General features: G+C 45.5%; 1 protein-coding gene across 1 annotated transcript in view; it reads right to left on the bottom strand.

Annotated features, from left to right (window-relative positions):
• LOC128405292 (paralemmin-2-like) overlaps positions 1-23142 on the bottom strand; it is a 113346-nt gene extending 90204 nt beyond the window's left edge. Inside the window, exon 1 of the mRNA XM_053371795.1 lies at positions 22622-23142. Coding sequence (XP_053227770.1) covers positions 22622-22666 — 45 coding nt within the window. The 5' untranslated portion in view covers positions 22667-23142. The remainder of the gene's footprint in view (positions 1-22621) is intronic.
• Between the last annotated feature and the right edge of the window lie 773 nt (positions 23143-23915).

Genomic DNA, 23915 nt, shown 5'->3' with positions numbered 1-23915 from the left:
CCCTCACAGAGCTATAATTCCCAGAATTCCCTGTGATAAGCGATGGATTGTTAAGCCACTCTCATGTGGCACAGTAACAGACCTGTTCAGCATAGAAGAATTGACTGTAGTAACTAGGGTTGCCACCTGACAAAATACAGGGTAGGGCGGGTCATGGCAGTTGGGGGGTGACCCCCCCTGGTGCTGAAGTGACTTCCAAGCAATCCATTACAATCTATTGCAGCCTAACAGGATGGCCCCTCTGGCACATACACATGAATTTGTAAATCTGTCTGTGCTTGGCTTCCCGGAGCTTAAATACATGACCTTTCACACACCCTGTCAAATACATGCAGGAGCGTCTCCACCCCCATTGTTCTGCCCGGACACTGAGGTCCAGCGCCGAGGGCCTTCTGGCGGTTCCCTCACTGCAAGAAGCCAAGTTACAGGGAACCAGGCAGAGGGCCTTCTCAGTAGTGGCGCCATCCCACCAGATGTCAAAGAGAACAACAACTACCAGACTTTTAGAAGACATCTGATGGCAGCCCTGTTTAGGGAAGCTTTTAATGTTTCATGTATTAGAGTATTTTAATATTTCTTTTTGGAAGCCGCCAGATGGATGGGGGTACAAATAATAAATTATTATTATTATTATTATTATTATTATTATTATTATTTGGAGAGGATCCCTAACTTGGCAGAGAGAGAGAAGACCTGAAATACAGGACAAAACCGTATCAATACAGGACATTTTACATTGAAATACGGGACAGTCTTGTATTATACAGGACAGGTATCAACCCATGCCATGTGCTTGCCCTGACTCTCACCCCATCCTCACGAATGGGCTTATCCGGTAAACTGAAATAACTTGCTAGGCTACCTTCCAAAAAGTTTTGGTCGAACAGGAAATGAATCCATCCCACCATGCCAAAATTCGAAAGCAGAATGTGGTACACAGAAGAGATTCTTCAATCTGCTTTGAGCTTGCACAAGAGGTCTGCCATGCCCATACCTCTTCGCAGGTGTTGTGAAGCCTCTGTTTTGGCCGAAGCAGTTTTGTAGCAGACAAAGTGAGCTGCTGCTGGTGGTAGTTCTGTCCTCCTGGCTGCTCTGGACCTTCCTTCAGGCCTCCTACATGGTGGCATTGCCCGGTGGGGTACACCAGACCTCACCTTATTTGTTATAAGGCCACCAGCATGCCAGGCAGAGAGGGCATGAGGGATTCCCTTCTCATCTGAAGGGGAATCTATCTAGTCTACACTTCCTGAAACAATACACAAACCAAAACACTGCCATCCATCGAAGTTGGCACTTCTCCTTATTTTGTAATGCTGTTCTCCGACCAAGTATTGTGCAGAAATATGAATATACAAGGTGAAGTGTGTGTAAAAAAAATCCATTCACTATTCAAAATAAAAATACACATTGGGGAAAATTTGCTTGAAAAATGTGTATGTTCGGCAAAACTGAAAATACAAAATTATTTATTTGGAGAAATTTGTAGGAAATCTGCGGTGAATTTTCATGAAGACTTACAAAAATTCAGGAACTGATATAGAACTGCGGGGAACTGAACTTTAAGGTCTCCTGAGAACCGAACTGTGCAGAACTGAACTTAAGATTGGAGAAATGAGAAACTGAAATTGACAGATGTGCGCTTCTCTGCTGCCGGTGCAGTACACCAGAGGTGTCATAGGACAGGAAGAGAGGCGTCAAGAAATTTGTACTAGGCACACCCCACAAACCACACTAGTTCTCCTCTCCTCATGTGATCTGAAATATCCAGGGTGCTGATGGAGCGAAAACTCCATGGCTTTCAAGGCACATTGGAGGACACACCCTAGATTTCATCCACTTTGGGATTCCCAGAACTCACTGGGAAAGAGCAGGTCCTAAATCTGCTCCATCAGGGCTTCCACTCCACCTTAGAAGCTGTGGCCCCAACTTACATCCTTCCCCACCTGACGCTTCTGCAGTGCTTAGGCTGGAAGCAGTTGATAATAAAGCCCCTGTGGGGGTTTACAGCGTCACATTCCAGTGTGCCACATAAAAAAGGCATTACACGCCTCTTTGTTCTCTGTGACTAAAGCTTACATGGCTTAAAGCCACTGAATAGATTTTCATCTTGTCACATTTTCAAGGGGCGGGGGTGGGGACACAGAGAACCGGTTAGCAGTGAATTCTCTCTTTAAAAGAAAAGAAAACCTCTTCTCCCATACAATTCCAATTAAAAATCTGATGGCTCTGTCGTTACCTGAAAAAAAGAAGTGTCATCATCATGCAGCTTGAACAGTAAACAACTGCCGCCTCAGAAGCGCTGCTGCATTTCCTTGAAGTAACTCTTGACACATCTGCTTAAGACGAAAAGTGTTGTGGAAATGAATGTAGTAAAAATAAATGAGCCTTTCGGTGACCCATTTTTCTTGACTCTCAGCTATTACAAGCATTACCACAGTGATTCACTCACACCATATGTAAAAGGAGACATTGTGAGCACCAGCACAAAGTTATGGACTCTTGCCATGTGTAGCCAGTGACATGCTGTGTCAGGTGTGGGGAACCTTCCTTAGCCTGAGGGTCATGTTCCCTCAGGGGCAACTTTCCAGAGCTTACACACCAATGGTGGATGTGGCAAAAGGGGGGTGCGGCCAGGTAGACACCTATCTCCATCCACACATGCGGGGCTTCTGCTATCTAGGCCTTATTTGCCACCTAACAAAGAGAGTAGAAAACCATCTCTCACGTCAATACAGTGGTGCCCCGCAAGACGAATGCCTCGTAAGACGAAAAACCCGCTAGACGAAAGGGTTTTCCATTTTTGAGTTGCTTCGCAAGACAAATTTCCCTATGGGCTTGCTTCGCAAGATGAAAACGTCTTGCGAGTCTTGCGAGTCTTGCGATTTTTTCGCTCCCCCCTTTTTCTAAGCCGCTAAGCCGCTAATAGCCTTTTAGCCGCTAAGCCGCTAAGCCTTTAATAGCCGCTAAGCCGCTAAGCCGCTAATAGCGCTAATCCGCTAAGCCGCTAATAGGGTTGCTTCGCAAGACGAAAAAACCGCTAGACGAAGAGACTCACGGAACGGATTTTTTTCGTCTTGCGAGGCACCACTGTACTTAATTATTGCATACCCTCCAACATTTTCTGATGAAAATAGGGATGTCCATAATACAAGCACAATTCAAAGTGTTGGTGCTGACCTTGAAAGCCCTAAATGGCCTCGGCCCAGTATACCTGAAGGGGTGTCTCCACCGCCGTCATTCTGCCCGGAAACTGAGGTCCAGCTCCGAGGGCCTTCAGGCGGTTCCCTCACTGCGAGAAGTGAGGTTACAGGGAACCAGGCAGTGGTGCCTGCCCTGTGGAACGCCCTCCCATCAGATGTCAAGGAAATAAACAACTACCTAACTTTTGGAAGACATCTCAAGGCAGCCCTGTTTAGGGAAGTTTTTAATGTTTGATGTTTTATCGTGTTTTTAGTATTCTGTTGGGAGCCACCCAGAGTGGCTGGGGAAACCCAGCCAGATGGGCGGGCTATAAATAAATTATTATTATTATTACTCCCCACCCATCGGACTGTGTTGCTTCAGCCACTCTGGGCAGCTTCCAACATATATAAAAACATAATAAAACGTTAAACAATAGAAAGCTTCCCTATCCAGGGCTGCCTTCCGATGTCTTCTGAAGGATGTATAGTTACTTATCTCCTTGGTTCGGGGGTTGCATAACTCCATACCCTCCAACATTTCTCTGATGAAAATAGGGACGTCCTAAGGAAAAGCGGGACATTGCAGGATCAATTCAGAAACCGGGACAGCTGTAAATACAGGAGTGTCCCTGGAAAAAGGGGACACTTGGAGGATCTGTCATTGTTCTTATGTCCTATTCTAAAAGGTGCTTTACAGAGTACCATAAAGAAAAGCAACAGGTGGCTGCCCTGAGGAGCCTACAATCTAGAACTAGAAAATAAAGACACATCTGATAAATCGCTACAGGCTTAGAAATAATAAAACACTTTATCTGCAGTAAAAATCATGCTGTTCAGCAACTGGATCTCCTGTTGTATCTTTGCATGCACCCCACCCCAACTATCCATCTTGCAATTAAATATGTATGAGAGGCAATAGAAAAGGCACGGGAAATGCTTTGAGCATGTCTGCTCTTTAACCTGTCCTAGTTCTGCATCGATCTGTGATTTAAAACAAAAAAACAAACAAACAAAAACCTGCACAAAATTCATATTGAGATAGGTACCTTGGTTTTCAAACAGAATGCATTCCGGGAGTCCATTTGACTTCCGGAACTGTTCAAAAACCAAAGTGTGACTTCCAATTGGCTGTAGGAGCACCCTGCAGCCAATCGGAAGCTGCGGAAGCCGCACCAGACGTTCAGCTTCCGAAAATCGTTCGTAAACCGGAACACTCACTTTTGGGTTTCAATGATTCGGGAGCCGATTTGTTCAGGAGCCAAGGTGTTCAAGATCCAAGGTACGACTGTATTTAAATATTTAGCGTCTGCTTTATCACAAACATATATTTAAATGCTCTCTCTATATCCATGTATGCATTTCTAAATACATTTTACCATAAGATATACATTTTAATGTATTTTGATACATTTTTTTGTATTGGGGTGTGTGTCCCTGTAAGAACAGAATGTTAGACTACATGGGCCATTAACCTGAACTAGCTGGCTCTTTTTCCGACGATACTTGGAGACAAATAATCCACACCTTAATCCGGGAGAATTTGCATAAATTATTTTTTTCAGTCGTCCCCATCCATGATCACTGACCATACTAGCTGGGGCAGATAGGAGTTAAAGTTCAATAACATCTGGAGATCATCACATCGGCTACTCCCGAATTGAGGTCTTCTGAGGTATATCACTCTGGTGACCAACCACCTGCAGTTTTTTTTAAAAAATCCACGGATTAAGGTTAAACCACAGAGCCTAGGACTTGCTGATCAGAAGGTCAGCAGTTCGAATCCCCGTGACGGGGTGAGCTCCCGTCGCTCTGTCCCAGCTCCTGCCAACCTAGCAGTTCGAAAGCACGTCAAAGTGCAAGTAGATAAATAGGTACCGCTCTGGTGGGAAGGTAAATGGCATTTCCGTGCGCTGCTCTGGTTTGCCAGAAGCAGCTTAGTCATGCTGGCCACATGACCCAGAAGCTGTACGCCGGCTCCCTTGGCCAATAAAGCGAGATGAGCGCCGCAACCCCAGAGTCAGCCACGACTGGACCTAATGGTCAGAAGTCCCTTTACCTTTAAAAGAGCCTTGTGGTTTGTTACTCTTGGATTTATACTGCTGGCTCATCTTTCAGTGAGGCAAGGATAAAATAAAAGGAAAAAGAAATGGAGAGGAGGGGGAAGCAAGCAAGATAGTATTTATTATGTGCCTATGACAACCAGAGGCAGCAGAAAATAGATCCTGCTTGTGAACACAGCCCAGTGGCTTTCTGAACATGAAGGTGTGAAGTGGACCAGATTTCAACAGTTTGGAGGTGAAGACTCACAGCAGCAAGGCACACTGCAAGGGTCAAGGGCCATTCAAGATTATTTTAAAACACACACAAACACATAACCCCAGAACAGTATATTGAGAAAAAGCATTAATTAGGGATCATTTTTAATACCTTATAAAAACAAAACAAAGTTACAGCCGTACCTTGAAAGTCTAACGGAATCCGCTCCAGAAGTCAGTTCGACTTCCAAAACGTTCGAAAACCAAAGTGCGGCTTCTGATTGGCTGCAGGAAGCTCCTGCAGCCAATTGGAAGCCGTGGAAGCCCTGTCAGATGTTCGGCTTCCAAAAGTAGTTCTCAAACTGGAACAGTCACTTCCGGGTTTGCGGTGTTCGGGAGCCAAAACTTCGGGAACTCAGCTGTTCAAAAACCAAGGTACGACTGTATTCATTTTGGCCTTGCATAGGGTGCTGCTGAAATTTGAAAGACCAAGTCCATGCCTGCTGAATTCACTTTCCTGGAAGTAAATTCCACTGAACTCAATGGGCCTCCTTTCTGATCAACACATGCATTGCAAAGCCTTGTTTAGTATTTGTCTCAGCTATCCATCAGAGTATCTCAGCAACCTACACAAAAGCCCTATGCTATCATCTGTGTATTGCAGATATGACGCTGAGAGATATTGGCTTGCCTAAAGTCAGTTAGTGAGTTGATGGCTGAAGGCAGGGATGCGAGGCAGCAGGGGCGTAGGAAGGGAGGTAGTGAGGGCAGCCAACCCCGGGTGTCATCCCTGAGGGGGTTGACAAAATCCCCCCTGGGCTGATCGCCGCACTGCCCCCCTGGGTGCTGATCGCTGTGTCGATTGTCCCCCTGGATGCCGATCGCTGCGCCGATTGCCCCCCCAGGCGGGTCACCCCAGGTGCACCGTCCAGGTGCACGGCATGTACGCCGCTCCGGGTGCCCGAGGGGCTAGCTCTGCCACTGTGAGGCAGTAGGAACTTCATTCACAGTACAGCACAATAGCCCTATTTGGGTACTTGATCCCTCTCACCTGATACCCCTCTTGTGATGGGTAGATTGGAACCATGCTTGCTGGCCCCTGGCCCCTCAGTCATATCCCTGATAGCTTGGCCTCACCACAGCCAACACACTGTCTTGCTGTATGCACACAGGCCGAGCACAGTTTCAAACCCTGATCATGCGAACTTAAATGCCTGATGCAATAATACATGCATCCAAGTGTACATGTATTTGCTTCCACATTGATAAGAAGTAAGTGGGTGTGCAGAACCTGCCACCACGCCACCCCCCAAATCACATATGCATTGTATGTACAGAAAACATACGGAAAGGAATCCACTCTCAATTATGTCAGTTTCTGAGCCAATTTATTGTATTTCTGGCTTGTGCCAAAAGAAATGCAGACATGACTGCAGTTTCTTCCTGATAGATGTTGACAATATGTGAATGTCAGGCTTCGTAGTGCGAACGTCTCTCTCCGTTGCTACTTTTCCCGTAAGCAGCCAAAAATGTATAGGAAAGCAGGGTGGATAAGAATGAATGAGGAGCGTGGGAGAAAGGGAGGGGGGTAAATTATATTTGAGACGGACAATAGGGCCTTGTTCTCAAACATAAATGAAACACAGCTGCTATACAGCTGTGCCATTCGGCTCCAGAAGTCAAAACACCAGACAGAGTGGAAGTCACCGCTACCCACTATGAGGCAATGCAATTCCAAGTGGACTGCTGGGCTCTCCTGCGACTAATGAATAAAGCTATTTGGGCCCTGACACTTCAAGAATGTCAAGCCCAAGCAGAGACAGCCTTCTAGGATGTCGGCCAGAGTAAAGAATTTGGATTCCAGAAGTTTCACAGCTCATAGAAACCTTTAAAGTGGCTGGTTTCCTACACCAGAGGTTTCAAAAAAAGCCCTCGAGATGAAACAGGTCAGCTTACTCAAGGAGGAAAAGAGAAGCAAATTTGCTAAGACACACCTGATCTGCATGACGCAGGTATTTTATGACTCTATAGGTCCACCTTGCATACGGACACCTGTTTGTATCTGTCTGGTTGTAATCCATATAGTGTCTCTAACATGTAATATAGGGATAGCTTTTGTGGTGTCATCCAAATATTGCTGGACGCTAGTTATTTAAGGGATGCGGGTGGCGCTGCAGTCTAAAGCACTGAACCTCTTGGGCTTGCCAATTGGAAGGTTGGAGGTTTGAATCCCCATGACGGGGTGAGCTCCCGTTACTCTGTCCCAGCTCCCGCCAACATAGCAGTTCGAAAGCACACCAGTGCGAGTACATAAACAGGTATCGCTGCTGCGGGAAGGTAAATGGTGTTTCAGTGTGCTCTGGTTTCCGTCACAGTGTTCTGTTGCACCAGAAGTGGTTTAGTCATGCTGGCCACATGACCTGGAAAGCTGTCTGTGGACAAACACCGGCTCCTTCAACCTGAAAGCGAGATGAGTGTGCAACCCCATAGTCACCTTTGGACTTCACTGTCCAGGGGTCCTTTACCTTTACCTATCTACCTTTATTTATTTATTTCCACAAAGAGGGCAGTTCGCAGAATAAAATACTGGATGAAAAACAAGTAAATAATTAAACCAAAATAACAAAACAATAATGATCCCTTCCCACATATACATTTAAAAGGCTGTTGGATATTAATCAGTCAAAGGCCTGGTTGAAGAGGAACGTTTTCGCCTGGTGCCTAAACATATATACAGGGCTGTCTTAAGCATATGCGGTGCCAGGGTGCCCAGAGTTGTTGACCTTTTTTCAGGCAGCTGACACCATGCTCATCTCTGCTCAGGAAAAGATAACAGGAAACTTAAAGAGCCCAGCGCAAGAAACCAGCCTGAGACGTTGGCATTGGTGACTGAGCGAAGCCGGGCACCTCGTGGTGTAAGCAGTGTGCACTGGGCAGGCTTCTCCATGGCCCTACATCAATCCCAGGTGCACAGGAGGGCAGAGCTGGCCAACCGTCTCAGAGCCTCGCTGGCTCGCTCTCCCCTGAACTCACAGTGCAGAGCCACCTGCAGCAGAAGAGCCCACTGCGGTGCTCTGACTGATGGGTGGGATCTTCCCTGGACTCCAACTCTCGGGCCCCGGACTCTAGGCGTGGTGGCCCTGAGAACCTGGCGCCCGGGTGCCCCACACCCCTGGCACCTATGGTTAAGACGGCCCTGCATATATAATGAAGGTGCCAGAGCATTCCACAAATGGGCAATCACTACAGAAAAGGCCCATTCTTGGGTTGCCAGCCTCCAGACCTCACATAGAGGAATAGCATGGAGAAGGACCTCAGATGTCCAGGACAGTTTATATATGGGGAGCGTCAGTCCTTGATGTATTGCAGTCCTGAGCAGTGGTGTTGCAATGGGGGGCATGGGTACTCCCCGGGTTCCATGCCTGCGGGGGTGACAATAAGTCACCCCACAGGGGCTCGTGACGGCGTGAGGAGCCATCGCGCCGCCGCTGCCTTTGGAGGATCCTCCGTTTGTAGCTGCAGAGGCGACGGAGGGATCCTGGCACTGTCCGTACAGTGCTGGAGTGGCGCCGGCAGCAAACCGCTATACAGTGCATATGCAGCGTCGCTACGTATGGCGCATGCGTTGTACGTAGCAATGCTGCACATGCGCCCTACGTCGTGATGCCCGCCCCAGGTGTCACAACGCCTTCCTTCACCCCACTGAAAGCTTTATAGGTCAAAACCAGCACTTTGAATTGGGCCTGGAAATGAACTGGCAGTCAGGCCAGGATCGGTATGATATGCTCAAACCATCTTGTCCCAGGTGAGCAACCTGGCCACCAAATTATGCACCAGCAAAAGCTTCCGAACTGTCTTCAGAGGCAGCCCTATGAATAACGCATTGCAGTAATCCAACCCAGGGGGTCCCATCAGCCCCAGGCAGCAAAACCAATGGTCAAGGATGATGGGAGTTGTGTTCCAGCAACAGCTGGAGGTCCCTATGTTAGCTACCAATAACCAAGTTGTTTTGCCAAGTCTATACAAACATACATCATGGCTGTATTTGTATGTTAACACTAAACTATGGTTTAGCTTTATGTGAAAGAGTCTTGTGTTTATGATCACTCCTTCCCCTCTTCTCTTGCAGTGTGGGCAAATCACATCCATATTCCCGCATTCTGTTTCCTCACATGTAAAACATTCCTACAAGAGAGAGTCAAACAACTTCTGGAGGGTGAAAAGTTCCTCAGCCCTGAGTTACATTTTCAGCAATAGATACCCACATGGTAAAATGTGTTGTGGCATTCTCCATCTTTAAAACCCATTAGAGTTTTCGTCTGATTGTTTCGCACAGGTAATAAAAACAACTGATCTAATATCTAACTAAATTGACATGGAGTGAAGACACAAATCTATAGAGAAGAAGGGAGAATTACTACTTTGTACACTCTGTTATGCAAGCTGCTCTGAAATTCTTCTATAGCTTTTAACTGCAGAAATGGTTTTTAATGTGGCCAGAATTGCCTCTTGAAATAACCACCCACTCTGACTAAGTACATGTGCTCATTTTTCCCTGAAGGGAGAAATTACCTGATTACTAGAGTATTGTACCCAAAGAATACCAAGTATGCAAAGCCCAGACTCACAATGGTTCTTAAGAGCTTACACCAAATTCTTTAAATGTGCACTGATTTGATTTTGATTGCAGAACACTGACTATTATAATGCCACCAGGAGCTGCAGCATGAGCTTTCAAGCAAAAATCAATTTGCGCTGGGAAAGCTCTCCTAACAAGATTTGGCAAGACCAGAAATGTTTTTTTTTTGTTTTTTTAAAAGAGCAATGTCATCCTCTTGCAATCAGAGAACCTTTGACCCTCCAGAATAAGTTGGACTTCTGTCAGCCCCAGCCAGCATGGTCAAATGGTCAAGGATGATGAGAATTGTAGTCCAGCAATATCTGGAGGTCCACCAGTTCACAACCCCTACTCCAAATGGAGGGCACAAGCCAAGTGTTGAAAAAGGTATTAAACACCACACCCTGTCCGCTGCTTCTCCCTGAAAATGCCCCATACAGAGAAATGGTGGAAGGAACTATCTTGGGAAGCCCCAATGGAAGAAGGGTCAGAGCCTGGGGATTGGTGGTAGGACAACAATGAGTGGTCAGAGGGAAAAGACTGGGAGGAGGAAGAGTCAGAAGCTGAAGAGGTAACAGGTCTTGGTGAGCTGGGAGTCTGTGGCAGAAAGAAGTCCACAGTTAGAAACAGAAGCTGAAACAGGGGAGGAGAGAGGCCAAGAAGCAGAGATGAGTCAGGCTGGTGAAGTGGCACAAGCTCCCCTCCCAGAACCAGAAGAGGCATGAAAAGAGCAGTTAACTTCACACAGGCTCAGTCTCTGATTGCTTGGGGAAAACCCAGGAGAGGAGATGGCTATGAGGACTTTCAGTCTCAATAACTGAACCATACCTACCAGGTATGAGCTGCTGTGGCTCATCAGGCCTGACGTTCCGCCAAGTCTGTGCAGATTGTGTTTTTGCTAAAAAGAGTCAACTCCAGCTTGCACAATGTGTTTTACTGGCAGCTCGCTCCTGACAATTGTTGTCTCAGTGTCAAGTAGGATGACCGTGTGTCCTACTTCACAGAGGATGTTTCTCTGCAGCTGTCAGAGGACATTCCTCTGTTTTAAGGTGCCATCGATTTGAAGGACTATCTGATCAAGTCCTGTTTAAAGGCAAAGACCCATAAAAAGGCACACTTGGGGCTTTGGTCAACAGTTAGCACTGGACAGTAAAACGAGCAGGCAGCACAGAACACCTAGTCGCATTTTTGTTCCCTATCAGTCTTCTATTTCTATTTAAATTACAGCAATTATTTCTAAATTTGTATCGACAGTGGTACCTTGGGTTAAGTACTTAATTTGTTCCGGAGGTCCGTTCTTAACCTGAAACTGTTCTTAACCTGAAGCACCACTTTAGCTAACGGGGCCTCCTGCTGCTGCCGCGCTGCCAGAGCACGATTTCTGTTCTTATCCTGAAGCAAAGTTCTTAACCTGAAGCACTATTTCTGGGTTAGTGGAATCTGTAACCTGAAGTGTATGTAACCTGAAGCGTATGTAACCCGAGGTACTACTGTATATGCCATATGGCACAAACTTGGCGGAGTGTCAGGCCTGATGAGCCACAGTGGCTCATACCTGGTAGGTCCTCTCTTTTAGACTTTCTTTTTTGTGTGTTGCATTTTCTCTCTTCTTTTTTGCCCATCGCCACCCAAGTGTCCGGCATGGTAGGATTTAATTGGTTTGGTATCACCTGCCTGCCTGAAACAGGAGTGAGGTCTTCATGAATACACAAAAGCGATAATGGGGCCCTTAATTTTTATCAGAGTTGGTGTGTGTGTGTGTGTTTGTGTGCTTGTTTTCTTTTTTGCAAATCGGAACACTGGGGTGCATTTTGCTATGACATTCTGGAACCCTAAGAGAAGAAATCAATGCCAGACCCTTAACAAAAGCCACACACAGGAAATGGAACTGTAGTATCTGGGGCCATAGTGGCATTGCACAATCTGATCAGCTATTTAAAAGAAATATATCTAAAAGCATGTGAAGGCATTTGCCAAAAACGGAAAGGATATTAGCGTTCCAATCTCAGTCGACCTCAAAGGAAGGCTTTGACAGATTACATTAGCTACTCCTTCAAAGCACAAACACAAAAGGCCCTTTATTTGTTTTAGACAAGGAAATTCTAAATTATCACACAGCAAAAATAAACTCGCCCATGACATAGGGTCAGAAATTAAACATGAGAAGCAGGAAATTGTTCGGAGTAATGGATCTCACACTTCTAGATTTACAACAAGAAAAGAGAGGCCATTAGCTAGCTAGAATGGCTAACTATTTTTTAAAAAACACTGGTCTACACTGGACAAGGACAGGCCAAAGCAAGATTAAGCAGAGTCATAGCAGAATCTGATTGGACGAAGGCAGAACATGGAAAGTCCAGGGTAAGAGTCATGGGAAAATCAGGCAGATAAGGGATGATCAAGTTTGATGCGCTAGAATGGGCTAGGAAAAACCCAGAAGGCCTGATGCAGATATATGGGCTGGTACTAAATTTCAGGTGGCCTACGACACAGTGTTATCAATATATCGCCACTCCTCCAACACACAACACACACACACACACACACACACACACACACAAAATGTGGCTATACTTTCCTTTTTCTTTTGACACTGCTGCCATGTTGGCAGCTATAATTTTCCTCCTCACTGCCCTCCCATTGTATTTTTATGTTGGGTGAGTGGCAATACCGCTTTTGAATGGAAGCCAAACACACTTTTTATCTACAGCTGCCAACTGCTACTTTAATTTACTCACAATTCAGTGCCATAGTGCAAGGATCTATGAATTTCTCAGCCAGGCTGGTGAGGGGCCCCTTCTGAGCCATCAAGACCCTTGGCCAGTGCCTGACCTGGCTGATCTCTGGTGCAAGTCCTGCAGGTAAGGAACAGACCAGGACAGCAGAAGCAGGTGGTCCTCATGGGTAGAACTGACAGGATCTAAACCAGGCATAGGCAAACTCAGCCCTCCAGATGTTTTGGGACTACAACTCCTATCATCCCTGACCACTGGTCCTGTTAGCTAGGGATGATGGGAGTTGTAGTCCCAGAACATCTGGAGGGCCAAGTTTGCCTATGCCTGATCTAGATGATGGACTCAGCTACACTCAGTCGATTATATAATTATAACTGCATTATAAACATGCCACAGATGGCGCTATAGAGCACAAACCTTTGTCTATGCAATTTTACGTAGAGTTTTCCCCCCTTTTGGTTATAACAATTTAATTTATGACTTAATTTTTTCCTGTGTGTAGATCCAGCCTATGCTGGCATCCCAGAACTATTCTAAAGGTGTACAGTTATAGTGCTAGTTCCAGCTAATATTTGGTTGGGCTTGAATTCATGTGCCACCTTTGCCACAGCCTTCTATTGTAACATGGGATAAGCACAGTTACTTTATACTTACGGTGCTTACTTTGAAATGATGGACTTTGCAAAGGCAGTAGAGCACCCTACAAATGCAAATGCTGTCGAAATCATGACTATTAAAAGAATTTGGTTTTAGAATTTTTAAATCTCTGGCAGCTTAACTGAATTTGGAAAGTACTGGAGTAAACATTGCTATTCATTTTGCAGCAATGGATGCTTTGTGACTCTGAGGAGATGGCTACCTAATGGCTCGTGTTACTATAAGATTTGAGCATCTTTCCATACTCAAAGACATTTTACCCTATGATGTTTAGAACTTGTTTTTAAAGGTTTACAGAGGAGGACTTAAAAACTGCAAAGCAACTCAGTGGATTTCCCAAGGTCACACACAAGATCTGCACTGCCATAAAACAGGATTCCTCAAAAGGCAACAGTGCACCAGTTATTGATCCTGCTATCCTTTCCTAGAAGACAAGGGAAGTCTTATTGTCAGCTGCCGAAATATTTTTGGCTTGGCAATGGAAAGGCTGGTATTCCAGCAATTCACTATGCAGAGCAATAGATTTAAACATAGCTAAGACTCCAGCAACAAAGCACTCGTGATAGGAAACACATTGGTGAGCGATCTGCAGCTGATCTGCAATAAGAGGCAGGCTTTAATACATTATTTTGTCATTCTAGAAGATTTTGCTGGATGAGAAGAACCCTAGCTTCAATTTATTCATAGTTGGAGGTAGGGATGGGCAAACCATTCAGTTTTGGTGCTCCAGCTTCCTATTTCCCCCCCATCTTCAATTGCATTTCTGCACAATTTGCTATTTTTGAAAATCCTCACAAAATACGTCATAATTTTAATGTCAGAATAAACACATTCTTGCACATAGTTTTGACTGGTGTGCCCATTTTTGTAAAGCACTTTCCTGTAATTTAATGCATATATATATATATATATATATATATATATATATATATATATATATGAGAGAGAGAGAGATGATCATATGGTAAATGTATTGTCTAGTCTCAGCAATAAATACTTTTAAGGAAATGTTAGGATTGGTTTGTTTACCTTTGTTATATGCTCCCCAGTCTCCAGGCTAGGCTTCCTCAAGCACGGCCCTCCAGATGTTTTGAGACTACAATTCCCATCATCCCTGACCACTGGTTCTGCTAGCTAAGGATCATGGGAGTTGTAGGCCAAAAACATCTGGAGGGCCGAGGTTGAGGAAGCCTTGGCTAGGACCTGAACTACAGTGGTACCTTGGGTTACAGATGCTTCCAGTTACAGACGCTTCAGGTTACAGACTCCGCTAACCCAGAAATAGTACCTCGGGTTATGAACTTTGTTTCAGGGTGAGAACAGAAATCGTGCAGCGGCGGCTCTGTGGCAGTGGGAGGCCTCATTAGCTAAAGTGGTACCTCAGGTTAGAAACAGTTTCAGGTTAAAAACGGAACTCCAGAACCAATTAAGTTCTTAACCCGAGGTACCACTGTAATGGCTTCAACGTACAAGAAAGGAGATTCTGACTCAATATCAGGAAGACCTTTTTGTCAGTAATTGCTGTTCAACTGTGAAACAGACTCACACAAGAGGTGGTGGACTCTCCTGATTGGCGGTTTTCAACCAGAGGTTGGATGGCCATCTGTCCTGGATGTTTTAGCTGAGATTCCTGCATTGCAGGGGGTTGGACTAGATAACCCTTGGGGTCCTTTCCAACTCAACAATTCTATGGTCTTTGTATGTGTCATTTGATGCCTGACCTGTAGTATTGAGTGTCCCTGTAAATTAGTTTCTTCCAGTGTTTGTCTCATTCCCATTACATTTTCAGGGAGATGTTTTAAGAATAACTTGCTCAAAAAAGGCTGATGTATGATGTGACCCTGAGATAGCAGAGGGTTGGGGATTGTGGTGCTTTGTCTGTTAAATAATTTAAGCCCAGTTTATGTTATACAGATCTTTAATCTGTTGTTACCTCTGCCAAGCCTTCGGTGGCGAGGCTGGCTATAAATCTACATAAGTTAACAGCTCTTGATCCGGAGCATGCTCTCTACTACTGCTGAAACATTCACGGCAGTCTTGCAAGGTACCTCTTGCATATATTAAACATCTGTCTCTGTTGACCGCGGCAACATGACAGATGATTTAATCAAGGCAGCTCATCCTTTGACCTACAGCCTCTAATGATCAATCTGTTAGTGCGATTCCAGTATTGGGAGTCCATGTTCTGCCCATGTCCAAGCTTATTTCTGTTCAGAAATCATTCTTGTTCATACCATCTAAATATCTTTTTTTGAAAAGAAAAAAGGGGGTGCAGTAATGCTGCAAAAATGCTGATTTCAGCTATAAATTATACGGAAAGGCTCCTGCCTGGTAAAGAATACCAAGAGGTATCTGGATTTGAGGCCCACGGGGCCAGGCCCTCTTTTCATTCACAAAGATCGCTCTCGCCTCACCAGGCATCAATTCACTCAGGTGTTGTGCAATTGAGGTATGCAGCTTATAGGCAACTGAGTTTGCAGCACACTTAGAATAGGAGCAGCTAGAAATGCAGCACAATGGGAACTACTGAGCGACAGAATAAAAGCCATTGGGTGATGGAGTTCTACTGCTTATAAGAAATATGTTCGCCAAAACTCATTGGAACTTACTGTCTCTTTATAATTCCCTGGTTTGCAGGTATGCCGGGTAAGGTAGCATTCTGGGGACTCAGCTACATTAGTCAAAATACAGCATTTTGAATGTGTTATAAACATGCAACACCTGATGGCGCTGTAGAGCACAAAACTTTTCTATGCAATTTTACATAGTGGTTCCCCACCATTTGTTATAACGATTTAATTCATAATACCATAATACACACAATATAAAGAGCCCAAAGATTGGTCTGAAGGCATGCGACAAGAGTTCTATGTCTGAAGCTAAGTGGGTCTGGTTTTGAGTATCACCTGGGGTCTACCTGAGAACCATAGGCAAGCTCTGCAAAAAGAGGTGGGTACAACTGTAGAAAAATAAAAGTTTGTCCATTCTCATTGCAGTAAATGCATACTTAGGGCTTTCCCTCCCAGGTGGACCTCTCAGGCGGGCACCAATGCCACTTCAAGAGAGCTGAGTGGCAGGGCTGTCCCCCCCCCCAAGTTCCACAGCAGCCATGTGCGCATTCCGTGGGGCGTGCTCGCATCATGTGCGCAAGCCATGGGGAATCCACATGACATGTCAGCATTCCCCGAAGTGTGTGTGAGTGATGTCAGTACGTTGCAGGGTATGTGCAATGCTGCGAGCACATTGTGGGGCATGCTTATGCCATGCAGACATGCTGCAGGGTGTGCTGACGTCATGTGTGCACGCCGTGGGGCATGCACACATGGCATGCTGACGTTGCACAGCCCCAGGCCCCCTCAATCACAGGGGTAAGGCAGTGTGTATGGTTCATGGTGAGTTCTGGCCCCTCTTTTTCTCGAAAAATAGCACTTTGTATACCACTATAATAAGGGACGCGGGTGGCACTATGGGTTAAACCACAGAGCCTAGGACTTGCTGATCAGAAGGTCGGCGGTTCGAATCCCCATGATGGGGTGAGCTCCCGTTGCTCGGTCCCAGCTCCTGCCAACCTAGCAGTTCGAAAGCACGTCAAAGTGCAAGTAGATAAATAGGTACCGCTCCGGCGGGAAGGTAAACAGCATTTCCGTGTGCTGCTCTGGTTCGCCAGAAGCGGCTTAGTCATGCTGGCCACATGACCCGGAAGCTGTCTGCGGACAAACGCCGGCTCCCTCGGCCTATAGAGCGAGATGAGCATGCAACCCCAGAGTCGTTCACGACTGGACCTAATGGTCAGGGGTCCCTTTACCTTTACTTTATACCTCTATAATACTTTCAGGGGTGTGGGTGTGTGTTTGTGGAGACCCAAGGAAGTGGAACACAAACTAGGGAAAGATAAGAGGAGGAGCTGCAGCAGCTTCTTACCCTGATTCCTGTGAGAATCCTTCAAAAAGTGACCCAGTGCAGAATATCCTTATATGACTGCTGATACACATTACTCACGGGGTCGCCAAGCCATCCATAAATTGCAAAGCCATGGGGCTGAACCTGTCCACCCTGCCATCAGTTTGCCATCTGCACACGAAATCCACCTCCTGGGGGGATGATTTCTAACATTCCAAACCTCTAAGCAGACTGAAGCCACATTGCTTTGGGTTTAAAAGGCCATAGGAATTATTCTTCCTTTCACTCAGGCAACCACAAAATATAGTTTGGTCCCTACAAGAGAAATGACCAAACAATGCCTATGCCCATTGTTCCCAAGAAGCAATGGCCGAGGGCATATAGATGCTCAGTGGATTTACAGGGCAATTCCCTTCCCCCTTTCCTATGTTTTGATGAAATACATTTGGAGAATACCTTGTCAGTATTCTGAAAACTTGGGGAATATCCCCATTCCCCCCCTCCCCGTTGCAGTTACTGCTTCAAAGATGGTAGTAAAGTTTTTCAGTACAAGCCTATATAAATTTTTGAGTAGACTAGGCAATGTGGTTAATGGGGCTAACACCCAGATAAGTGGCTATAAGACTGCATCATTCGTGGTTGTGTTTTTGTTTTACATTATGTTTAAATAATAATAATGTTTTTATACCCTGCCCATCTGGCTGGGTTGCCCCAGCCACTTTGGGTGGCTCCCAACAGAACATTAAAAACACAATAAAGCATCAAACATTAAAAACTTCCCTAAACAGGGCTGCCTTCAGATGTCTTCTAAAAGTCAGGTAGTTGTTTATTTCCTTGACATCTTTCCTTGACCTCTGCCTGGTTCCCTGTAACCTCACTTCTCGCAGTGAGGGAACTGGCAGAAGGCCCTTGGAGCTGGACCTCAGTGTCTGGGCTGGACGATGGGGGTGGAGATGCTCCTTCGGGTATACTGGAGCGTCTCCACCTCCATTGTTCAGCCCAGACACTGAGGTCCAAGACAAAGAGGTGCTCACCATGAATGCCTCCCTCATTCTCTTAGAATGACTATGGTGCCCACCTGAGAAGTGCTGGATCCCACCTGAGAGGTGCCGGAACTGCGTTCCAGTGAGTTCAGGCTAACCCCCCTTGTTCCCCCCCTTGCTTTGAAAGGACATTATATGCACCAGTATGCACAATGACTGAACTGACAAGGGATCAGCAAAATCCATAGAGGTTTTCCTAATCTTGTGAGGAACTTCAGAAATTGCCTCATATTGTGTCTGGCCACTAGCTCAATATTGTCCACACTGACTCTCTAGGGCAGCGGTTCTCAACCTGTGGGTCCCCAGATGTTGTTGGACTACAACTCCCATCATCCCTGAGCTCTGGCCTTGCTAGCTAAGGGTGATGGGAGTTGTAGTTCAACAACATCTGGGGACCCACAGGTTGAGAAAGGCTGCTCTAGGGTTTCAGGCTGGAGATTTTTCCAGTTCTACCTGGAGACACTAAGAATTGACCCTGGGCAAGATCCTCTACCACTGAGCTTCTGGGGAAGCTAGAAAGAAAGTGCATGGCTACTGTACTGTATTAGAATCAAATTGCATACTGTGGGCCAGCATAAATAGGCATAGAAATGAAGAGTAGATAAATTCAATATGGATCATCAATGGCCTTTGTCAAAGAATGCCAACCCAATCAGGCCTTGGATGATTTGAGACTATGAGGGACAGCTCCACCTTCTGCAGGATCTTATGCTTCTGACTTGCCCTTCCCCACTGCCCTGAAGCTTCATGAAGCCTGTTGCCTGGAAGACAGTTTTGGAAAGGGTGCATGAGAGACATTGAAAGTCAGACGTTGAAAATGTGAGTGAATATGGGGCATGGAAGAGGAACAGTATCTCTGTAGGTGAGAAATGAGGAAGGGACTGAGAGAGCAGACCCAGGTGAGAACTGCAGGGAAGGATGCAGCAAGTGAGAGGGGTGATTCCCAACAAATACTTGTAGGTTAACCGTGGATGGTTTTATGCTGCTTTTGTGGAGCTAGTTGGCCTTCTGTCTAGGGCATTTTCATAGCTGGCTTTATGCTCTGTCCTGTTTGGCTTTAAGCTTGGAATAAGTTAGTTTATTTGTAAGGTTTAATACCTAGTTGAATGGATTGTTTGGTTGGGTGGCTGATATTCTTGTATTTCCTTACTGATACCATATTTATGTGTAATTGTTCGTACTATGATTTTGAATGCTTAATGCAGTTCCCTTGATGTGACCTGTCTTGGATACTGTCTTATGGAAAAGTGACATACAATGAACGGTTGATCCTTCCCTTGAACTTTAGCACCCACCAATTTGTGAATGGGGAAAGGACCATATTATGTGTATGAGAGAAGGGGCGGTCACATGACTGCTTACCCACCTCTCTAAGAAGACACTGCTCACAGCTATTTGAACTGGACTACAGGCAGAACTAGGCCTTGGATCCCATTCATTTCAAGATAAGTTCAGCGTGAGCAACGTGATTTGAATTGTGCCGGGGGGAGGGAGAGTCAAAAGGACAGCTTCCCATCTACTGATTCCCACTAATAACCACCCACAACCACCACCAACCAGTAGTGTTCTGTCTTGTGACATCTGAGGCATCTCCAGCCTATCAGTATTTTGTGGGAGGGATTCAAATGTGCACTGAGTAATTTGGGTTTGTGCAATCAAATGGACTACAGTGCTCTGCCGCTCTAGCAAATCAAATGAATTTTTAAAAAGAAGCACAGTTTTTGCTCTTAAGGGCAATGGGGAAATGCACTCAAAAGGGTGGAATGAATTAATGGTTAGCAGGAAGATGTGTAAACACCTTACAGGGAAATGTACAAATGCTCGTTGTACAAACAAATCAGAACAAATGCACAATAAAGACCAGATAGACTCTAAGCATAAGCTTTGCACAAGCAAATCAGGATGAATGCTCAATAAACAGATTGTCTGGAGGAGCCCTCGGTCTTTGCTTATCTGTTCACAGCAAACCTTAAGACCGACCTGTTAGTGCCTTATTAAAGTACATTGAACAAGTTAATTCAAAGCACAGTGAGTTTCCTATGCATAAGGCTTGGAGACTTGGCGTCGAGTTTTAGAAGGAAAAAGCACACACACTTGCCTACTTCTTAAAAGCTAAAATATTAAACACTTTAAATCACCAGACATTTTTTTGTTGTTCCCCAACCAGTGGAACCTTTTTGATGTTTTCCGGGAAGAATTTCAAAGGATTTAATGCATAGTAGACCTGCAGATTTTTAAATTTAAAAGGCATGCATTAGTGGATTAACTGACCTAAGAAAAACAGCTTCTCAGAGTAACGAGAGCAGAAGCCATTCCTATGCCTACAAAGGAAATATAGAATCCATCTGGGGGCAGCTCTAAGTAAAACACAACATCTGTTGATCATTGGGAACACTCTGGCAGAGTTCCTGAAAATCAAGGGGCCTGAGTCATTTTCTGCCTTCTCACTTCAGACCTGAGACACACAGACGTCTGCATGTACGGAGCCAAGCCCTTCTGAGCCTGTAGCTTTGCTCCATTTAGCATATCAGCTCCACAAAGTGCAGAGGAAAGCCTCCCTACTGTTAGTTGGATGAAGCTCATGGGCTACCTCAAGGACAAGGTCAGGAAGGGATAGCCGATGAGTAGAAAGCACAACAGTGTGGCTCTCTGGGAGTATTGCAATCATTTTGATTCAAGTTAAAGTTTCCCCCTAGGAAAAATTTTAAGACAAAGACAATTTTAAAAAATAACTGAAAATGCCAGTCCAGTTTCAAAATACTGTACTGAGAGTCAGATTATTAATTTCACTGTCTGGGATTCTGCAGAAATAGATCGGAATCACTGTGATGCAGTACAACTTAGACTTTAAATGCCTAAGCAGAAAACAATGCTTTCAGGGGCTATTTCACCACACTGTGGGCTCACATCTCCTTTCAGTGACCTTCGTCGTTCTTGCCTGATGTTTCTTGGGGCACATAAAAAGGGACTGTGGTCCTTAATGAAGAGGGGAGCTCAAACTCTCCGCCTTTGATTACTCTTCCCCTCCCCAAGAGATGATCGCTTGTAGAAAACAAACAGGGCCATTCACATTAACGTCAGTGAAGAAACTTGCACTTGAGGCTGAATGAAAAGTGAGTCACGTAGTGGTGCTTTTGTGGTGAAGATATACAAGGCTGCATTTTCTATTAGAATTGTTTTTTAATCATGGGAAATGGACCTGGGAATGTTCCAATACATTGTTAAGATTGTGACCCATCACTTCCTGGTTCACACCATCACTTGTGGTTCCCTCTGGCCAGGAGAACGTGTGCTGGACATGTGCTATCCAGAACCTTTACATGTGCTGGAGCATTTCCAGCTCATGTGGGCATGTCGGGTTCCCACTTATGGGACCTTCGGGATGTTGAAAAATGGTTGTGAGGACTGTTGTGAAAGGCGTCTTTGCTACCGAAAAGCAACAAACCCTCGGAACTCCCGTAAGCACATGTCTTGACTTGACCTAACGCATCTGATGAAAACTATTAAGCTGAACAGATGAGGTTACAATTCACAGTCAAGAAGATCAGCTATTTAGTCTGCAATCCTACACATGCTCACTAGGGAGCTGGACTCAGTGGGACTTACTTCTGGGGAGGCGTGCCTATGGTTGCACTGAAAACTGACCATTAATACGATTTATATTTGACTTTGCTGAAAAATTATGACCACGACTACAGCAGTGGTACAGTTTTTGTTTGAGCCAAAGCGCTGCAGGCTTTGATCCAGAAAAAACAACAACGCCCTGCACCTGTCTTGAACATAAAATAAGCTAGTCCCCCCTGAGTGACCACTGTTCCGACTCCAAGCCATCTGCCAACAATTTCCACAGTGCACTGATATTTTTGTGCTGGAAGTGAATAGTATTTCTCCCTCCTGCTTTTCCTCTGCTCTTCCATGGGTGTTTCAAGCATGCCGTGATACATGATAAGAAAGCCGGTGTCTGGGAAGTACAAATCCATCAGAACCCGATCTATCATGCTCTACAAGTCAAGGCATCTGTTTGCTACAAAGCAATGGAGTAAACAAATGAAAGAAAGATGAACTCAGCACAACTTCACTGCATAGCTAAAGCTTGCCATTTGCGTCCGATGCATGTGCTGGAATCCTGAGCACCCTTTTCTTCTTCTTCTGCTCTCTCATCACACAATCTCTCTCTCTCTCTTTCCCCCATCCACAGACAAAAGAGCCAAGGAAAATGAAGCAGACTTACTGCAATAGCTTGTAGCCTTTCCCTGTGCAATTCAGCCTCCGCCATCCTGGGAGAGAAGGATGCAGCAGAAGAGGAGAGAGGGAGGAGGAGGGGAGAAGACACTGCAGTCACCCAGGGAGTCGCACGCCCGAGTTAAGCCACAAGAGTATTTGGAAAGAAACGCCGAGTAGGATCCTAGCCGTGATAACAACGGTAATAATAATTTTAAAAAAGCAGGCACAGCTGGAGAGACACTGCAGACAGGCTCAGGGGAAGATAATTCCAACCACGGGGACCAGACTGGTGCCTGCCTGCCTCTTGCCTCCCAGCTGTAGGGCTGCTGCTAACTGCATTTCATTGCTGCTGTCGCTGCTGCTTCTATGCACTGTTGCTGTCACACAAGTATGTATGTATGTGCTCTGAAAGCAGCTGAGTCCAAGCGGATGGCTCGCATGGCTGTAATTTTTTGTTGGTGTCTGGGGTGGGGGGGAGCTCTTGCCGTTTCGCAGCGCCTTCGCTCCTCCTCTGGAGTGCTGGGTCAACCCAAGGAGGCTTGACATCAGCAGCATACATAGTAATCAGAACCTGCATGAAACGGCAAGGGAGGGGAGAGAGAGAGAGAGAGAGAGGAAGCCAGCCCAGCTACGGCACACAGCACAGCTTTGCAAGGGAGATTCAGGGAGGAGGTGGAGAGAAAGGTGGAGTTATAATAATAATAATAGTAGAATGTTGCATTCTGCCACTCAACAGCTATTGAGCCATTTGGAATCTCTCTAAACTGTTACAATATGGGTGAATTTGGAAAGGAAGAGAAAAGAAAGGCAGGAATGCCCAGTCTAACTGCTGCTTGCTATATACTGACGTTTAAGTGGAGTTCTGTGATTCTTTCCTCTGTTCATTTTTTAAGCCAAAACAGCCTGCAGTAGGCTATATATCTGGGCAGCTTAACCCCTTCTCCTCCTGTCCCCACCCCTCTTCCCATCTCAAAATTGCTCTCTCCACTTGCTGATTTCCCCCCCTTACCTGGGGAGCCAGGGGAAAATATGGGGAACTCATCTCTTTCCTGCTACAGGGTTTTTTTGTTGTTGTTTGTTTTTTTAAATCAACTTGGGGAGAGCAACTTTGAGTTGAAAAACGATCAGAGGGGAAAGGGTTAAACAACCTCCTGCTGCCCAGCCACTTAGACACAACTTGGCCCAGGCTATTTTGGGTTGAAAAGGAAAACACACTCGGGGGGGGGGGGGGGGAGAATCACGGCACCCCATATAACGTGTGGTTTATTTAAGAGAAATTATTCTTTCTTGCTGCTCTGTCC

This window comes from Podarcis raffonei, chromosome 17 (assembly GCF_027172205.1).
Source record: "Podarcis raffonei isolate rPodRaf1 chromosome 17, rPodRaf1.pri, whole genome shotgun sequence".
Lineage (NCBI taxonomy): Eukaryota > Metazoa > Chordata > Lepidosauria > Squamata > Lacertidae > Podarcis > Podarcis raffonei.
Note: the sequence above shows the minus strand (reverse complement) of the source record. Positions and strands in the feature narration are given on the sequence as shown.